At 33.5% G+C, this 20,743-nt stretch overlaps 1 protein-coding gene across 4 annotated transcripts in view; it reads right to left on the reverse strand.

Moving 5' to 3' along the window:
- LOC125917104 (A disintegrin and metalloproteinase with thrombospondin motifs 6) overlaps positions 1 to 20,743 on the reverse strand; it is a 208,092-nt gene that overhangs the window by 14,353 nt on the left and 172,996 nt on the right. For all 4 annotated transcript variants that reach the window (XM_049623367.1, XM_049623366.1, XM_049623365.1 and 1 more), the window contains one exon: positions 16,085 to 16,226. In XM_049623367.1, coding sequence (XP_049479324.1) covers positions 16,085 to 16,226 — 142 coding nt within the window. The remainder of the gene's footprint in view (positions 1 to 16,084; positions 16,227 to 20,743) is intronic.

Raw genomic sequence — 20,743 nt, forward strand, 5'->3', positions numbered from 1 at the left:
GAAGCCTAAGTTTAGATAGAACTGTGAAATGAAAAACCTATCATTGAAAAGGACCATGTTCATAGCATCTATTAGGAAAACATACTATGCAGTCAACTTACAGAAACTCTATTTTCCAAAAGTGCCTTGAAAATCTCTACCTAAAATGGCAAGTGCTCAAGATACTATTTCCAAAACTTTAATCTCAAGGATTCACAGTACAGCCCTTTGACAGAGCCTTATTCTATAGAGAATGACACGTTTTGAAAGGTAGATTCCCACTGCTAACAGGATTATATTACCTAGTGGGCTCATGGGGATTCAAATTTTGCTAGGGCATTAACTTCTCACAAATTACTGTTTAAAGTATGCAAGTGTAAATCTATGCATAGGAAATACTTACAAGATGTTAAATTACTCTCAGAAAAGGCTCTGAAGAGTTTTCAGACAAATCTCTTATCCAGAATGTCAACTTGGGTAATAAAGATTGTGGTATCTCCATTAAGACTTCCCAAGATAAAAAAAAATACTCACTCGAAAGACAAAAACTAAGAAAATTTTATTTCATACCAAGATAGCAAGAGGCACACTTCATGAAAGAATATAGGAACACATTCGAATGTTCAGAAATACCCTTCTTTAAACCGCTGGATCCTAGAACATGAATGCATATATTTATTGCATTGGTATATGCATATGTATATCAGTTGCCATGTAAGTACCCTAAAGTAGGTCCCAAGCTTGTTCACTAATAAGTTAAATGTATTCTGAAATTTTTTGGCTCTTGGGGAATTTATATAGCAGCCATCATAGTAGGGGTTGCCCGGCTGGCTCAGTCAGTGGATCATGTGACTCTTGATCTCAGGGTCAGGAGTTCAAGCCCCACATTGGGTGTAGAGACTGCTTAAATAAATTTTTTTTTTTTAAAAAAACACAAAGAACCATCATAGTAGATGGATTAATATCCATAAATAAAATATATAAGATAGAGTACAGTTTTGAGAGAGATTGATGATTTTTTTGACTACCCACCAGCTTAGCTCTAGAAGAACATAGTTCTCTTTCACATCCTCATAATCCTTTATAGGAGAAGATAAGATTTATTAAGATTACTCTCATGATTTCTATGAACTAATAAGCCATTTCCTGTGTGTTAGGATGGTTCCCTTCTCTAACCCTAAAATTTATTTTGGGAGACTCTCTAGGAAAAATGTGGGTTTTGTGCTTGCCCTTGAGTTCATGGAAGGTGAGAGAAGTTATCAACAGTGTTCATTAAGGGAATCTCTGTTACATAACACTGAAAATTGGAAATGGACTCTCTAATTTCATGGACTCAACTTGTAACCAATGAGGAGGTTTGCCTGGTAAGACAAAATGACATTATTTCCCATTCATTCAAGAATATTATTAGAACATCTACCAGGCATTCACCTGGCATTCACCAGGCATTATGTTAGTGTTATGAAAAAATAACACTATCACAGAATTTACAGGAACCAGAGAGAAGGTAGGGTATAATCAGACAGTAGCTCAAATGTTATAGACTGGTACTGCTCTTTAGAGTTTTTGATATTCTGTGACGAAATTAGAAGAATGACGTCAATGTGGTAAGATTTTTCATGAAACTAATTTTTTTATTTTAATGGCCTCTTCTAATTTATTAGTTTTATTCCTTTTACTTTTTATGTGCTACAATAGACTGTAAGGTTCCTGAAGGCAGGGTGTGGGTGCTAATGGCAGTCTTTGCAAAATGTTGGCAAAATTAAAAATTGGCATCCCTGTGTTGATTTGCTAATTTTCAGGGAGAAATTTTCTTTGCCTACAAAAACCTAAAAGCTTGTGAACCACTCATTGCCCAAAACTTGATAATCAATATTTTTTCAACATATCAATGTACTTATTAATCAGTTGTCTCTTATGTCTTACCACTATCTTCTGAATTCAATTTCTTTCCTCTTGACATGCATCCTTTAAAGAGTTAACTTAGCAAGGAACACTTGTTCCTAATGGTCTCAAAATACGTTTATTTAGCCTTCAATTTTAAAATGATATTTTAATTGTATATAGAATTTTAGGCTAACATTTATTTTATCTCAGCATTTGAAGGTGTTAAGTTCATTGTCACCTGTACACTATGGAGGCTGATGAAAAATCATTTCTCAGTCTTAATCACTGTTTTTTTGTGATGAACTCTAGTTGCTTTCAAGAGTTTGTCTTTGCTGTAGTGAAGTTTCACCACTGTTATCTAGGTGTTCTTTTATTTATCTACTTGGGGTTCATGCTTTAAATTCATATGTTTCTTTAATTCTGAAAAATTACTAGTTATTATCTTTTTTTAATATACACTTCACCATTCCTTCTTCTGGAACTTCTATTCAACTTACATTGGATATTGTCATTCTAACCGCCATGTCTTTTAAATTCTTTTCATATTTATCATATATTTTTCTATTGGGGTGTTAATCTTTCACTTCATGGTGGATTGTTTCCTCATGCTGTTTGCTATTTTCTATTCAAGCTTATCTTCAGGGAATATTGTTTTTTCTTGGAGCATCCTGTGCTTCCTGAGTTGTAGAAGTGTAGCTTTGCACATTTGTTTCTATTATACACTCCCAAGCTTCAGTTGTTTTTTGTTTCACCACTTTTCACATTGATCTATTTGGTCAACACTACATAGGTAGACTGTACAAAGTCATACTCTGTTCTTATGTGAGTCACAAGCCTAGGAGCTTCAATTTCTCATGTGAGCTGTTTTTCCCCATCCAAAGCAAAGGGCAGACAAGCTTACTCGTCATTTCCATTTACCTATTTCTTCACAGTATAAATGACCCTTCAGTCATGCCCAAGACGTCTCCTATCCTAACATAGAAAACATCAGCTCACCAGCTTGGCACTTGAAAAACTCCTCTTCATTTCTGGCACACCCTTACCTTCCTCTCTTGGTTCTGATATATACAAGCTTTCTGCTGAAATGTAATAAACGCATTCTGTGAAAACCCTTGCATTATACAAAATTACTTATGAAGAAAACAGGGTTTATGGGAAAAATATGGTTGGAGCAGACCACTGAAAATCTAGGTAATTTTGTAGCCAGAAAACAAACAAAAACATCAAGAGTTCTAATCAACAACTTTGCATTCTTAAATCTCTGCTGCCATTTGATCCCAGCAGCCCAATCAATTGATCCTTTGTAGCCTTAAACCCTGTGACTTGTGATGCTTTCTCCTTCGAGATGTAGGTCTTTGAGGGTATCTGCCTTCAACAGAAACCATTTTCATAAAAATTGTTTTTATGAATAGGTTTCAAGTTATAGCTTCTTTATCAGTCATTAAAAAAATAACACAAAGGGATATATATTTACAGGTTCTTCATCTGGCCTCATGATTTTAATAGATTTGTTTAAATAGAGTTTTGGGAATGGAGCAATTAAGTTATCTACTATGGACAATAAAGACCCTTCTTTGGAGTTGGGTGTTTTTCTATGACACTATATATAATACTACAAATTTTCTCTTTGTGAGAAAGCTTACCTGAGCATCACATCATTAACGCACTAGGAAATAATCATATATGAACAAACAAGACTTATACATTAGGCTGGCATCATTCCACAGTCTGTCAATTTTCCTACGTGTCTTCTCATCACAGAAACACATGTTGTAGCTAAATAAATGATATTTAATTATGCTTTGTTCATTTTATTTATCTGGCATTTTGTGCTTTTATATCTGGAGAAGTGATTGTATTTACTGTTTGTCATGTTTTTGAAACTCAAACTCTTTTCCTAGACATTAAAAAGCCAATTATATAAAGAATCGGAGACAAAATATGCATGCCAGGGCACCTAGGTAGCTCAGCCAGTTAAGCATTTGACTTCGGCTTTGTGAGTTCAAGCCCCTCATCAGGCTCTCTGCTGTCAGTACAGAGACCACTTCCAATCCTCTGTTCTCCTCTCTCTCTGCCCCTCCCTTGCTGGTTCTCTCTCTCTCCCTCTTTCTCTCTCTCTCTCAAAATAAACAAACAAAAAAAATACACATGCTAGCTTAGAAGAGAAGTCAGTTGAATAAATGGATAAAAGCCAAAGGGAGAGATTTGAGTTCAGTGTATAGCAAAATCTTCCAAAAGTCAGAATGATGAAATAAAACTGAATCTCTCATTACTGAAGATCCTAAGCTTACACTTTACAACTTCTAAGTAGCAATATTGTAGGCAGGAAAAAAAAAAAAAAAAAGAACTAACACTAACACTTTTTCAGGGTATAGGTCTATACCTATACCCAGGGTAGGTCTATTCATATTTGTATCTATTCAATCATCAGTACAATCTTCTCAGAAAGTGTAAGAAAATTTAGGTTCAGAAAGATTTAGCAATTTGCTTCAATCCAAATTAAATCAGGTTTGAATCAGGTGTCTAATATTAATGCCTAAAATATCTCCACAGAACTAAACTACTTTCCCATTTCTCTTAAATGTACCACAGTTGAATAAAGTCACTAGCCAATTAGAAAATGTTTACTTGTAATCTAATGTAATATAAAATATCACTCAATGTTCATAATACCCTCTTATCCTTTGCCTGTATTTTAAAGGAAGCTATCTCCAAATTAAGACTATTATACCAATTCATAACATAAACATTCATTATATGAGTTTAGCCATCAACTTATATGTTGTTCTTATTATTGGAACTTCTGAATATAATAACACCTTGTATTTGGATTTTTAAAAGATACTGTTACCATACTCTTCAAAAGTATTCCATGATCTTCCATGAGACAAGACATTTAAAATATTTTTACTTACTTAAAATTTTAATATCAATTCCTAGACTTCTAGTCTATTTGATTTTTCAAATGAATGATACCTTTTTCAACCATTAACAATAATAAAAAAATAGCAAACATAAATCATAATAAAAATACATATAAAGGTTAGAATTTTAAAGTAGTTATCTAATGTAAAATAATATACGTGATATTCAGAAAACAACTTTGTAAAAAACTTAACTAGATCTCTGCTGATCAGAGCAGAATAATTGATTATTTTATAGCCAAAAACCTTTTCAATACAACTGGATGTTTTCATAATTCTAGCTGTTAAATGATACTTAAAAATGGGAAGAGGAGCCCTATGATTTACCTGGGAAATTTTAAATTATCAGTTTACATAGAGAAAAAGAGATACTATAAAATTATCAAACCATTTTATAATTAGTACATCATTAAGGAAGTAAAACAGTAAACAAAGAGAAAATGGCCTCTTTATTGCTAGCTGGGTTTGTTTTTAAATTTTTGTAAACAATTGTAAAGATCATAGAAGAAAGATATACACATTTTCTGCCCTTGGGAAACCCTAAACCCTATGACATCTTGGGTCTTTGGTTCTGAATATGAAACAATTTCTTTGTCCTCATTACCCTATCAGTAACATCTCTCAACAGCTGTTTGCAATAAAGGATCCTGACGGCCAAGGGGGAGACCAGAGCCTGGAGAGGTCAGAAAGGAGCATCAATGATTAGAAAGGTTACTTATCATGGTATCACACAAAGGAAAATTGAAAACCAACATATGGTGACCCCGTGGCCTGGCTCCAGGTGTTTAGTAGCTATCTGAAGAAAGAGAATAATGTACCCTCATTTCATCTTTAAATAGGTTAATCCTGTTGTGTGGGTAATTTAAAAACAAGAGATCCTAGAAAGACATATATTTTTGTTGTATTTATGCATACAAATATATATGCATACATTTATATATATCTATGTGTGTGTGTATGTATACACACACACACACACACACACACACACACACACATATATATATATCAAAGAACTAATCTAGAAATGCAAGTTAAATAATTATTAATATGAAGAGGCTAAAAGAAAATGATTAAATAGTTTAAAAAACTACCTCTAAGAAGCAAACACAAAGTGGATTGCCGGGGGGCTCAGTTGGTTGAGCATCCAACTCTTGATTTCGGCTCAGGTCATGATCTCATGGTTCAAGATCAAGCTCTATGCTGACAGCGAGGAGACTGCTTGGGATTCTCTGCCCCCCTCTTTCTCTGCCCCTATGCCACCCTTCTCTCAACATAAAATAAATGTGTTTTGTTTTTTGTTTTTTATTTTTTTAATAAGAAGCAAACACAAAGTAAAAATACCTGATCTTTAAGATTACCAGGGACTACAGACCTAAAATTTGGGATTGACTTTTAAGGAAAAATAAAAATAAAATCAACTTTTTGTTAAGTATATAAGTTTGGACTCCAAAAGAATATTGAGGTGCTAAAATAATTCCATGAATTTTATTTCCATATCAAACCACACCGTAGAATATTTATACCACCTTAAAATCTTCAAGGAAAGTGGTTCTACAATCTCCCTCAGTGCAACATTCCAATATTTAATAACTTGAAATTCTTCCTACTACCAAATCTACAACCTTCCAGCTGTAAAAATGAAGATGACTGTGTTTTTTTTATGCTCTTGGTAGGGAAGGAGAACAATTTGTTACCAACAATCAAACTATAATAAATGTTCCAAAGACTGAAGACAGTTTTAAGACCAACATTTAACTTCCTTTTTTATAGGCTACTCAAACTCCATTTCTTTAAACTTCCCTTATATGTACTTCTAAGTATTTCACTATCATCCTTTCCCAAGTTATCTGCATCTCCTAAAAAAGAATTTGGTAGGTAGCCAACAATTCCTTAAAAAGACTAATAAAGTCTTTTTATTAGAATGATTCTCAAGTAGAAAGAAATAATGACTTGAATCTTAGCTAATTGGTGGTGATAAAATAATAAACAAAAGGTAGTAAGCATTAAAACATTAAAAACTTGAGTCTGAGAGACAAAACACATCAGGCTTTATTAAGTACCCTCCAGGGGGAGGATACCCTGATTAGACAACTCAACTATCTTATATTTAGCAGGCCACCCTGTCTGCAAATAGCTATATTTCAGGCAGATATAGCTTGATGGTATTCTTATGGTTATTAATTAACATGTTAATAAAAATAATTTAGGGGTATCTCGGTGGCTCAGTCAGTTGAGTGTCAGACTTTAGCTCTGTTCATGATCTCACAGTTCGTGAGCCTGAATCAGGATCACTGCTGTCAGTGCAGAGCCTGCTTTGGATCCTCTGTCCCCCTCTTGCTCCCCTGCTCGCACTCTCACTCTCTCAAAAATAAATACAACATTAAAAAATTTTTTTTAATATAAATACTTTATACCATCCTCTATTTTAATTCTATGCTTGCCAAACAACTTTTAAAAATATTTTATTTTTATTCAAGTTTATTTATTTATTTTGAGAGAGACAGAAAGCATGAGCAGGGAGGGGCAGACAAAGAGGGAGAGAGAGAGAAAGCCAAGCAGGCTCCACAATGTCAGCGCAGTGCCCGACGCAGGGCCCCAAACCAAGAACAATGAGATCATGACCCCAGGGGAAACCAAGTCGGATGCTTAACCAGCTGAGCCACCCAGGCACCCTGCCAAATAGCTTTTGATAACAAACTGGCCTACTAGTTAGATTTCCTTAGGTGTGAAAATGTGCACAATTCACTGGGGTTGACTGAATATCAACCGTACCTTCTTCTTACACATCAATAACTTCAATTTTATATATAACCATATATATTCCTTGTGACCTTCCATTTCTAATATTAGATACTAAAAATCTGTCATCGCTGAACGGGTGGAACAAGTATGGTGTATTTAACCATTTATAGATTATTTTATCATTAATCACTTAATTGATGACCTGTAAGTTAAAATACAGAGTGTGACACAAACACATTTTCCCTGGAAAGATTCAAAATCAATGAGAAGGCTTAAAATTTCCAAAGTTACATCATACTTTCTATTTGTATGTTCTGTTTCCATCATGAGACTCAAAATTCTTCAATCTTTAAGCCAAAATTACGGAATTTCTATACGTAAACATTTTCACTCATTTCATCGGAGTTATAGTGCAGTACCCTAGAGTATAAAAAGAATAAATTTACATTTACCTACAAAAGCAAGGGTATTGCTACAGGGAGTAACAACAGTGACAGAGCGGCTTTAGCATTCTGTGTAGAATGTACTTTGGAGGGAAGAGAAAAGGGGAGGGAGGAGCATATGGACCACTTTGTAAAAGTCTTCCATTTTCCAACATGGTTTCCCCAGATTACAGAATTACATTTGTTTCCAAAACACAATGTGTCTTAGAATTTCTGTGATTTTCTGCACATTGGTATCCCTCTTGGTCTCATTCATTAAAACACCTTCAATAGTTACCCAGTGCTCTTAAGATAAAAACCTAGAATTCTTAACACAGCCTATAAGGTGCAAACAGATTTGGCTCCTATTTTCTTTGCCTATCTCATTTATGAGGGCTTGCTTTGAGAGCTTCAGCAACACTAGTCTTTGTCAGCTCTTCAAATACACAAAGTAGTCACAAAGTTCCTCTCCCCACTAATTCTTCAGCAAATAATTCTTCTCATTCATTTATCCAACAAATATTTTTTGAGTTCCTATTATAAAGCAGGCATTGCTCCACTCATTATATAAACAGCCATGAACAAGGTAGGTGGAATTCTTACTCTTGTGGAACTTAATGTTCTATTATAATTATCAACTCATTTTTCCAACAAATATTTGTTGAGCACCTACCATGTGTCAGGCTCTGTTCTAAGTGCTGGGAAAAGAACAGGGAATGAAATAGGTTAAAATCCCTATCTCCAGGTAAGATCTATTCTAGGGGTTAAAGCAGACAATAAAGATGAATTAGCAAAAGTAATAAATCTTGAGGAAAATAAAGAGAGGAAAATGACAGGGAGTGTGTGTGTGTGTGTGTGTGTGTGTGTGTGTGTGCGCACACATGCACATGTGTATATGATATGCATATGTGCACCTGCAGTTTTAGAGGAAGTAGTTAGGGAAAGCCTTACCTAGAAGATCACAATTAAATAGTTAATGAGTAATCAAATAAGCAGGATGATTATGGCTTAAAATAAATGCTATGAAGGAAATAAAAAGTATAATGTGAAAGAGAAAAACTGGGAGAAGACTTTTTCTATAGGTAGACTGGACAGAAGGCTTGTCTGAAGAGAAAATGTATTTGAGCTGAGAGTGAAGGATGTTAATGTGTCAAAATGTGACCCTTGGAATATCTTCATATGCTCCCCAAATACAGATGGCTTAGATTCTCCTACAGCACTTTAACCAGCATATCAACTGTACAGGAATGATATCATGGATGACATAGATATTCATAGAAGAAAGGGAAATGTTTATTGAATGTCTGCCATGTGCCAGATAAATAAAAAAAACACTTTGCATGCTTGCCATACATTTCACCATCTGAAGTTTACAAGAAGAAATTGGCTGCTGGTCACTGGAAACAGTATCTGAGTAAAATCTAACAATAATCAATTTGAGGTCATAGGTAATAGTGAATGGTGAGAAGAATTTTATTTAAAATATTCTGTTGCATTGTGAAACCATGTATTAGATCATGTGTTTCCATTTTATGGTTCAGAATACATGGTCCATTGATAAAAACATTATTCAGTTCTACACTAAGTAATAATGTACAACACATTATTACGCATTTATATGCTAAATTGTAAGTCTATATGAACAGTGACAAACTTCATAGATAATAAAAAAATTTCCATAAATTAAACAAAGCTATGGTATCTATAAAATTTATCTGGTGTTGGGGCACTGGGTGGTTCACTTAGTTAAGCATCCGACTCTTGGTTTCGGCTCAGGTCGTGGGTTAGAGACCCATGTTGGGGTTGGTGCTGGCAGCATGAATCCTATTTGGGATTTTCTGTCTCCTTCCCTCTCTCTGTCTCTCCCTCTCCATCTCTCAAAAATAAATTAAAAAAAAAAACTAAAGAAAAAGAAAAAAAATTCTCTGGTATTATCCTGGTCCTTAAATCTACCTGTTCATGAGCAATTACTCCTCTCTCTCTCTCTCTCTCTCTTTCTAAAACCACTTTATTAATGTATGACTGACACACAAAGAAGCTCTACACAGTTAATGTATACAATTTGATGAATTTGGAGATAAGTATACATCCATGAAACCATCACCACAAACTATGCTCTAAATATACCCATCACCTACAAAAGCTTCCTCATTTTGTGTGTGCCCTAAGAACGTAAGTTCTTTTTTAAAAAATTTTTTTTAACATTTATTCATTTTTGAGAGACAGAGACAGAGACAGAGACCAAACAGGGGAGGGGCAGAGAGAGAGGCAGACACAGAATCTGAAGCAAGCTCCAGGCTCCAAGCTGTCAGCACAGAGCCCGATGCAAGGCTCAAACCCATGAACCGTGAGATTGTGACCTGAGCTGAAATCAAGTTAGACGCTTAACCAACTGAGCCACCCAGGCGCCCCAGAACTTAAGTTCTTAACATAAGTTCTACCCTTTTAGCAAATTTTAAGTACACGATTCAGTATTGTTTACTATAGGTACTATGCAATACAGTAGACCTGTAGGACTTATTCATTTTACATAACTGAACTTTGTATCCTTCCACAAGTACCTACTCATTTTCAATTTTCCCTAGTCTCTTGGCCACCACCATTCTACTCTGTTTCTATAAGTTTGACTATTTCAGATTCTGCACATAAGTGGTATCATATAGTATTTGTACTTCTTTGTCTACCTTACTTCACCTAGCATGTCCTCCAGGTTCATCCACATTGTCACAAATGTTGGGATCTCCATCTCTGCAGGCCCAGATAATATTCCATTGTATGTACATACCAGATATTCTTTACCCATTTCTTTGTCAGTAGACATTTAGGTTGCTTCCCTGTCTCAGCTACTGTGAATAATGTTGCAATGAATATGAGCGTACACATATTTCTTCGAGACGCTGATTTTAATTCTTTTGGATATACACTCAGAAGTGGGACTGCTGGATCATATAGTAGTTCTATTTTCTATTTTTTGAGAAACTTCCACACTATTTTCCATAGTGGCTGCACCAGTTCACATTCCCACCACAAGTGCACAAGGAATCTCTTTTCCTCACATTCTTGTCAACACTTATTTTATTGTGTATTTGCTTTTATTTACTTATTTTTATTATAACCATCTTTACAGGTGTAAAGTAATACCTCATCATGGTTATGATTTGCATTTCCCTGATGATTAGTGATGATCAGCACCTTTTAACATACCTACAGGTCATTTGTACATTTTCTTTTAAGAAATGTCTATTCAGTTCTTCAACCATTTTTTAGTTGGGTTATTGGTTTTTGTTCTCTTTTTTTTGTTTTTTTTTTTTTCTTTTGGTATTGCTATTATAAATTTTGGACATTAATCATTTATCAGATATATGATTTGCAAATATCTTCTTCCTTTCCATAAGCTGTATTTTCATTTTGTTGACTGTCTTCTTTGCTGTGTAGAAGCTTTTTGGTTTGATGTAACCCCAATTGTCTATTTTTGCTTTTGTTGCCTATGCTTTTGGTGTCACATCTCAGAAACCATTGCCAAAATCAAGAAGTTTTTCCCTTATGTTTGTTTTCAGGAGCTGTATAGTTTTGGGTCTCTTATTTAAGTCTCTAATCGATTTTGAGTTAATTTTTGTGTGTGGTATAAGGGTCAGATTCATTCTTCTACCTGTGGCTGTCCAATTTTCCAATACCGTTTACAGAAGAGACTATAACCATTGTGTACTGTTGGCACCCTAGTCAAAGAGTCATTGATCATATAGGCTGTACATGGCTTTATTTCTGGTCTCTCTTCGCTTCCATTGGTCTGTTTGTATTTACACTAGTACCATACTATTTTGATTACTGTAGCTGTGTAATATATTTTGAAATCAGGAAGTATAATGCCACCAGCTTTGGTCTTCTTGTTCAAATTTACTTTGGCCGCTCAGGGTCTTTAATGGTTCCCTGTGAATTTTAGGGTTGTTTTTCTATTTCTGTTAAAAAGTGTCATGTGATTACTGCAATCACCAACTGATAGTTACCAGTAAATTATGTAGTGGATATTGTTGAACTACATAGAACCATTAAGTATATATGCAAAAAATATTTAGGATATGATTTGTAGTAACAAAATAAAGAAATGTAGAGCTATGTCTGAGACTAAGTCTTGAATTAACCTGTGCTTTTTAGAAAGCTGTCAAAAGATCACCTACATCCTCTACAATACATAGGCTCATTAGTGAGTTCCTTCCAAAGTTTACACTTGTTATTATTAACGTAAAATGTTTTTGTTAATCTACTTTTAATAATTCTTTTCTACTAAGAAAAAAGGAGACAAATGGAAAGTGGAAGAGGAATGAGACAATAGATTCTACAGAGCTTTACAGGCAGCAATTTTCCTCCAAACAGGCAAAAAAAGAAAAAAACACATTTTTTGGACACACTGATACTGTTTTATTTGTGATGAATTTTCATCCAGAACACATCACAGTCACCCTCAGAAACTTACTAATACAGCTAGCAGATTTTTTTAGGTGTTCCAGTAGCATCTTGTTTTATATGCTGCTCATCTGTACTTGTCTCTTGCCTTGAAGAGGTCCTAACTTTTTACATAAGGTAAAAGAAAATAAAACTCATATCCATACCTGCGGTTTCAAATACCTGAGAATTTATAAACCCAAAAATATGTTTAGGGGCGTATTTCCAGATCACCCCTCTCCCGAAAAAGACTGGGATAAAATGGAGAGTTTTGTTTTGTCTTGTTTTGTTTTGTTTTAAGAAGATATTTAGAAACAGACACCATTTGATGAAAACTGATAAACAGTGTCTCCTGAAATAAAATATATTTGCTATCTTTATTAACATATTTACTACATCTAACAGAAAATGGAACTTTCTTTTTCTTTCTTTCTTTTTCTCTTTCTCTTTCTTTCCTTTTCTTTCCTTCTTTCTTTTCCTCACTCCCTCCTTCCCTCCCTCCCTTTCTTCTTTCCTTCCTTCCTTCTTTCCTTTCTTCCTTCCTTCCTTCCTTCCTTCCTTCCTTTATTTCTTTCAAGAGCATGCACCTGAGCAGAGGAAGGGCAGAGAGAGATGGAGAGACAGATTCTCAAGCAGGTTTTGCCCTGTCAGCATGGGGCTGGATGCTGGGACTGAACTCATGAATTGTGAAATCATGACCTGAGCTGAAATCAAGAGTTGGATGCTTAACTGACTGAGGCACCCAGGCACCCCTAGACCTTTTAAAATTTTTGTTTTAACCTTAGGGTAGGTAAATCAAATTCTGTATTTTAGTTTCACTATCTACAAAATATTAATAAACAATTACAATTTTTATCAAAGTAGTCTGAAGTATCCCAGAAAAAGATAGTATGTAAAACCACAAACCACATAACATTTATAAATTACTACATTATACAACTATTTTACTCTGTATATACTATACTGTTTTGTTCTTTGTATTTATAGCCATTACAATCTCCTCACTACTTCTACTGGAAGTGATAGATACCTAGAAAACATAAACAGATGATCTACAAGAATAATGGTACAAGATGCTGTCCTGAAGTAGAATAAAAAATAAAAATTTTCATGTAAACTCTCAATTATAACATGTATATTAATGAACCTGCTCACAATGAATTTCAGTAACATTTTTTGTAATCGCAGATATAATCACAAGTAACCCTAGCAATGGTCACATAATAACCGAAGCAGAAGTGATGGAAAGCTGATCACTGCTGCAGTCATGTGTTACTCTGTACTTGCTTAAAATCTTCCCTGGCATCATTAGAGACCTGCTAGTTGAAAGAGGGATCATTTCCTGATGTCCAACACCAAGGTGTCCCCTCACTAAAAGTCTGTAGTAGTGTTCTTCTAAGCCCCCAGTACTTTGTCTAGTGTTCATCTCAGGATGCTATAACCCCCTGACAGCTAAATCAGGGCTGGTTTGTTTTCCCTTCAGCTACCATCTGAAGTATGTCTTGTTTACCTGACTGGACTCCTACTTTCAAAGCTGCTACTGTTTTCTAAAAAAGTGTTTAGAATCATTTAAAACCTTAGGAATTCACCAGATAAAACACAATGTGTGTTTGGGTGCTACCAATGGTGTAAACCCAATTTTTCGGGCACAAGCTTAAGAAGTGAGAGTGATTGTACAGAATCTATTATGACTCAAGAAACTTTCTTGGCAATATATAGCACATTATAAAAAGGTAGCATAAGCATTTTCATATAGTACATGAGTCTAAGAAAACCATTTTGCTGCAAATCAAAGTGAAAAGATTAATGACAAAATATGTGAAATTGCATAGGATTGTAAGATGCTAATGTCTTTCCCCAAGTTTTCCTAATGTTATTTTATATCTATTACAAAAGCTTTTAGGGGCACCTGGTTGGCTCAGTTAAGAGTCTGACTCTTAATTTCAGCTCAAGTCATGATCTCACATTTCATGGAGTTGAGTCCCGCATTGAGCTCTGCACCGACAGCGCGCAGCCAGCTTGGGATTCTCTCTGTCTCTGCCCTGCCCCTGTTTGTGGGCTCTCTCTCTTTCTCTCTCTCAAAATAAATATTTGAAAAACGCTTTTATAAACATAACACATAAATAGAATCTAAAGCTAAATATGGGGAACATAAACTTAAAACATACAATTTTACAATTACTATTTATCTCACTTCAAATCAACTAGTCTGAGATATTTGTAATAGAGAGATAGGATAATCAGATGAAAATTTTAATTAATTATTAAAGAAAGAAAAGATGCATCCATAGATTCTGCAAAACTGATAATATAAATTATCTAATATGAAAATACATAGGTGCAGTTAAAGCCCAATTTCCAATAAAAAAATTAAAATGTAGATTAACTATTTCACTTGCTAATAAAGATATGAGACACCAAAGATAAGAACAGAAAATCTGTAACCTCATTAAATCATGAATTTCAACCTACTAAGCTACAAGTAAATAAGAAGTCGGTGATTGAAATTTGACCAACTTTTTCTATATGAAAAAGCAACCCAAGAAAAAAAAGGAGCTAAAATCATACAGAAACAATAAAAGAAGACTCTTTACAGAAAAACAAGAAAGACCAAAGTTTCATTCAAGGCTTTAGATATTTAGATAGTTGCACAAAATCTTCAAATCTAGTGCATAAAATGTGCTGCCAAAGCCTACCGTGAATAATATGTTTGTCACCCAAGGGATATTTTGAAAATTACTTTCCTTTGTACTGTACCCAAGAGGATTAATCGGCACAGTACAATGTGTATATTGTTTAGTCTTTACTACCTTAAAACTTAATTCGTTTTTGGTTATTATTTTTTTAAGTGATTTTAAACATTATTTACATAAAAACAGAAACCAACCCTTTAAACTTATGTTTTAAACTTGAATTCTTCTTATAAACAACTTGTCATTTAAAAATCTTATTTTTTCATTCAGTATGTTTACACTGGTACGTATATGAACATGTCTCTATACTAGTCACTGATCTCCTTCTCTATAAAATTTTTTTATTGTTTATATATATAATACTATTTATTTGATTTTAACTTATACTTTCTAATACTGAGTCATTTCAAGTTGCTTCATCCACTGCCCACATTTTTAGGCAGACATGAAGAGTCAGTTATGAAACCTGCATTTTTTTCCACAGTAATTTTCCTTGTTTTTCTATTTGGGTTAATGTCATCTTGTCCCCACTCAGTTGTTGTGTTAGAATGTGGGCAGTGAATGAAGCAACTTGAAATGACTCAGTACTAAAAAGTATAAATTAAAATAAAGGCTCTTAGCCAATATGAAAATTCCCTTAAACACAATTATTAGAGTACCAGAAAAGGCCGGGAGGGAGAAATTTTCAAAACCATAACATTTCAAAAGACAAACTAAAGTTGGCATTATAAACTCAGGACTTTAAAAGAAATACGTTAGAAATTATTAAAATTCTACCTGCATCCCTCTCAAGACATCTGAAACTTATTTAAGATTACTCATTTAGAAATAGATATTAGATAAATGATATCAGAAAAAAAGCAGTGAGTCAAAGGCCATATTTGCATTAAAGATGTTACCAAATGTATACTACACTCAATAAAATTCCAACTTAATATTTGTGTCATGAAAGAACACATATAAGTGACTAAACATAAGGATTAAGACTTCTTACCCCATATTTACATTGGCGTGATGTTGCTCCATATTGGAAACGGCATTGCTCATCAGCATCATACACCTGACCTGGGGCCACAGCTGGATAAAGAAAGTCACGCTTGGGAGGCTCATTATCAAGGCAAGTACCACGGCCTGAACTGTTCAACATAAAGGATCAAAGGAAATTAGGTACACTATGGACTATTTCCATCACAATTATGAAACCATGTGTTGAACTCTTTGCTTTAATAACTTGATGCGTGAAAAGCAATACATTCTACCAATAAATAGTCACATGGCAAAATAGAATACATTTACTGAAATGTGAATAAGAGCTCCAATAGTTTTTTCCAGCACCAAGACACAATAAAAGCATCTCAGACAACAATCTGAAAATGTCATGTTGGCCTTCAAACACTGATTTAAACTAATTTCTAAAGGAATCAAAACAGAATTTCATATTGCTCTAAGCTTCTTGTTTGTTTTCCATGAAAATGTAACCACATCTGGTAGTAGAATTAAAAACATAAAATGTGGAAAATTAAAAAACAAAACAAAACAAAACCATGGTTGTAATTCTTAAAGACCTAATCTATATACTCCTAACTTGGGCAGAACAATAGATGCTGTAGTAAGACATGTCCAAAGGTTCTTGAAATATTTCAATAATAAATGGGCAGAATGACAGAGGAGGCCAAAATCCAAAGTTCTCTCAAGTATATTAGAAGTGTTTAGTCTCTCAAAAATTTCATATTTCATCTAGGGTCATCAGAGTTGGAAAGGAGAATGTTCTCTTCTCTCTGCAATTTCTGCTTTTCAAAGTATGCTTGCACTCAAACATAATATTTTAATTCAGTGGAACAAATAATATAAAGATCGCCAAAAACCAGACAGAATACCTTAGTTTAAAGAGCTTTATACTTTGCTAAATATAATTGTTCATTTTTTTAAGTCAGTGTGCATAAAATAGGACAGATGCTTTTTTACTTTCATTTCACATGTGAGTAACTTAGAATTTTTAAAGAATTCCTATGCCAACATTTAAAAATTTTTTCCAACATTCCTGTCAATTGTGCCAGCACTTGTGTTTTTTTTTCCAAATCTTTTCCATCCACTTTGCCAAAGGAAAATAATTTCACAAGTAGAAGTTCCTCAACTATTATTTAGGACAGTACAAATTTTCATTTATAGATAAGTAACAAAGAGCCATGCATAATAATGAGCTTCATATTCACTTACTATTTTGTCATATTTCTTAAAATGTAAAGGTTAATTTGCTATATAAAAAACGTGTATTTGTGCAGCAGGAAATTAATACCTTTTAGAAACTGAACCATGTTATTCATTAGTGATAGATTAAAAAACCCAAGAGGGCAGAACACTGTCCTCTTTATACCCTTTCCTTTCACTTATGCCCCACTTGGTTAATTTTTAATGAAGAAAAATATTTAGATGGAATATTAAACGTGGTGCTAATACAGATGGGTTTTATTATTGGCTATTATAATCAGTTCACTTGTCACTGTTCAAGGTACTTAATAGAAAACTTTTTTTTCACCTGCTTATCCAGTTTTCATGACAGAATGCTTTTTACTTCCTGTTTATTTTACTTTTGGAAATTGACATGCAGATCATTAAGGAAAACTATTTCTAGATGAATTTTTAAAACAGCAAGCTTTTTAATTTTGTTATGTAAAATATCTTTAATCTACATAGATATGCAAATTTTAGACAAATGCAATTCTATCAGTAAATTCAAAATTTTATGTTAAGACTAATGATAAAAGAGGTCAAATGTAAAAACTCTACTGAATGAAGATGGACTATTTTGATAAAACATAATATTCATGAAATAAAGAATTAGTACTTTAATTCCATAATATTTCTTCTAAAATATCAGTTTCATCTCCATCTACAACAAAGTTACAAGTCTTTATGAAAAGATTGAAATATGTAAAAAAAAAAAATCAAGTGCTACTATAAATCAATGGGAAAATTTTAAGTACTGAAGTACTTAAGTACAGAGTCCCATAGGTAAAAATATTTGCTGATAGCATAAAAAAGAAAGTATAAGATATATTCACCTAAGTAGCATTAACTCAAAAGTCTATTAAAAATTGTTATACATAATAACTTGTAGGTATAGAAAATTAACCTAAAAACCTAGAGGAAGTACTATATGGACCTCCCCAAAAGAGTTTAAGAATAGATACCCTGGGAAAAAAATTATTTTCTGAAAGTAAACAGAAATTTGGCTTAACCTAGAAGGAAGCAAAAATTATTCTTTCATTTAAAGTTCTTGTTCCCAGGTATTAATGGTCTTCTAATCATGGTTCATGTTGTTCAAAAAATACCAAATCACACAATCAATGGAAGGGCCCCCAGACAATACAGAAGGCATGCATTGTGGTGACCTGTGGACAAAGTCTTCTACTCAAAAGTGGATTTTTATTTCCATTCTTTAGAAGTGTTTATAGCTTTGTATTAATATGGTCTAATTAAATATATAGACAAATCTTATTCTTTGCAGAAGAATAAAATACCATATGAAATAAAATATTAAAAAATCGTATAGATCTTTTTGAAGTGGACATGTATTTAGGAATACAGCAGCAACAAAGGCCTTTTGAAATGGGTTTGTCTATAGAACTGTACAAGTCACTAAGATCTTACCTATTATTGGCTCTGGGAAAGCAAGGGTAGGAGTATCTCCAAGATTGATTTAAATTTTTTCTATGTTTTGGGTAGAAAATGTACTACTTATTTTCCTACTAACCATATCTGATATATACAGTAAAACCTGGATTAAAGTATTCAGGGGGGGATAGTTTTCATATTTTAATTCTTTTTAAAAAATTTTTTTTTCAACGTTTTTTATTTATTTTTGAGACAGAGAGAGACAGAGCATGAACGGGGGAGGGGCAGAGAGAGAGGGAGACACAGAATCGGAAACAGGCTCCAGGCTCCGAGCCATCAGCCCAGAGCCTGACGCGGGGCTCGAACTCACGGACCGTGAGATCGTGACCTGGCTGAAGTCGGACGCTTAACCGACTGCGCCACCCAGGCGCCCCTTCATATTTTAATTCTTAACTGGACATGAAGTGATAAAAATATTTTTTGCATAATGTTACTAAAATGTGTCTGCCAGTTTCCTGCTACTTTCAAGTAACTTAAGATCACAATTATTTTAATTAACCCTTAGAAAATAATAATTCTGGATATTTCCATGCATCTGAGTCATCAATTGCCATTATGAAATATCACGGATGTAAGTATAACAGGTAGAGGATATGGGTCTGAGAGATGTATATTTAACCCTAGAAGTGTCTCCCCGCTGCTTAGGAAATTCCCAAACACTTAACCCTAAACACATCCCTCATATTCTCCACAAAAAGTAACTAATATTCTGACTTTTAAAATCATTATTTCCATGCTTATCTTAGTAATTATACATCTCCCAATTATTAATCTGCTTATTTTTGGACTATATAAAAGGAGTCATACTATAGGTTTTCTTTTGTGACTATTCTTTTGTTCAACATTATGAATGTGAAATATACCCATGTTGATGTGTATACCTGTAGCTTGTTCATTAATACTGTTCTTTAATATTCCATTTAAGATTATGTAACAATTACTTATCCATTCTTCTATTAACAAACATTTGCATTATTCCTAATTTCTGAAAATTGCAAATTCTGCTGATAAAGAACATCTTTGTACAGTTCTCCTGGTACAAACGTTTTTCCTTTCTCAAAAATATTAGATGAGTTATCTCCTTATATTTTGTAATTATCTCCATTTAACAAAATGGAAATTATGAATATTGTATTAAATCTAGGGTTCTAGCTAACTGATATAACCCTATAATTCTTATGCTAAATCTAGTGTTATTTAGGCTACTTTTATCAAAATAAGAATGGCACTTTTAAGTATAGATGGTTTGTGCCTTGGTCATATGCAAATTATCCACTCAGAAAACATAAACTTCACTCATTAATAAATGAAATGAGCACTGTTACTTTCCATCTATGAGATACTATTACAACTCATTATTATTAAGCAGATATAACACTTGTCCTGAGCAAAACAATATACATAAAAAGTAGAACTATGATTATTTTCCTATCAGCATCTATTTCACTACAAAGCCTAATCTTAGCTAATATCTACAGCACTATAGATAATAATAAACTCTACTTTTGTTTATGCATCTAAGACAAAACAGAAGAAATATGTTTGAGAACACACTTTTTCCCAGATTATGAAATTCTTAGTAGAAAAAATGCATGTTTGAGAACACGCTTTTTCCCAGATTATGAAATTCTTAGTAAATCAAAATATATTTACATTTCCAGAAATCCTTGCAGCATGATAGCAAAATCATATTTTATGTATTCGACTTCTAATTTAGAGAAGTCTTATTTACATAGTTCGAAAATTAATCTTGAAATGGGAACATGAGCCAGAGTGGAATCTTCAGTTAATATTTACAGATCCCTATGTAAAATATGCACCCTTGGCTTTGTTTCCAGAACACATGAGCACATTCTCTTAATTGCAATTTTAGATTTATTTTTTACTTAAACAATTATACTATAAAGTACAGACCTTCAGCCACACAGTGGGTCAATCTAAAAAATAAATCATTCTATATACCCTATACATATCTTAA

The sequence above is a fragment of the Panthera uncia genome, unplaced genomic scaffold, assembly GCF_023721935.1.
Source record: "Panthera uncia isolate 11264 unplaced genomic scaffold, Puncia_PCG_1.0 HiC_scaffold_149, whole genome shotgun sequence".
NCBI classification, from domain to species: domain Eukaryota; kingdom Metazoa; phylum Chordata; class Mammalia; order Carnivora; family Felidae; genus Panthera; species Panthera uncia.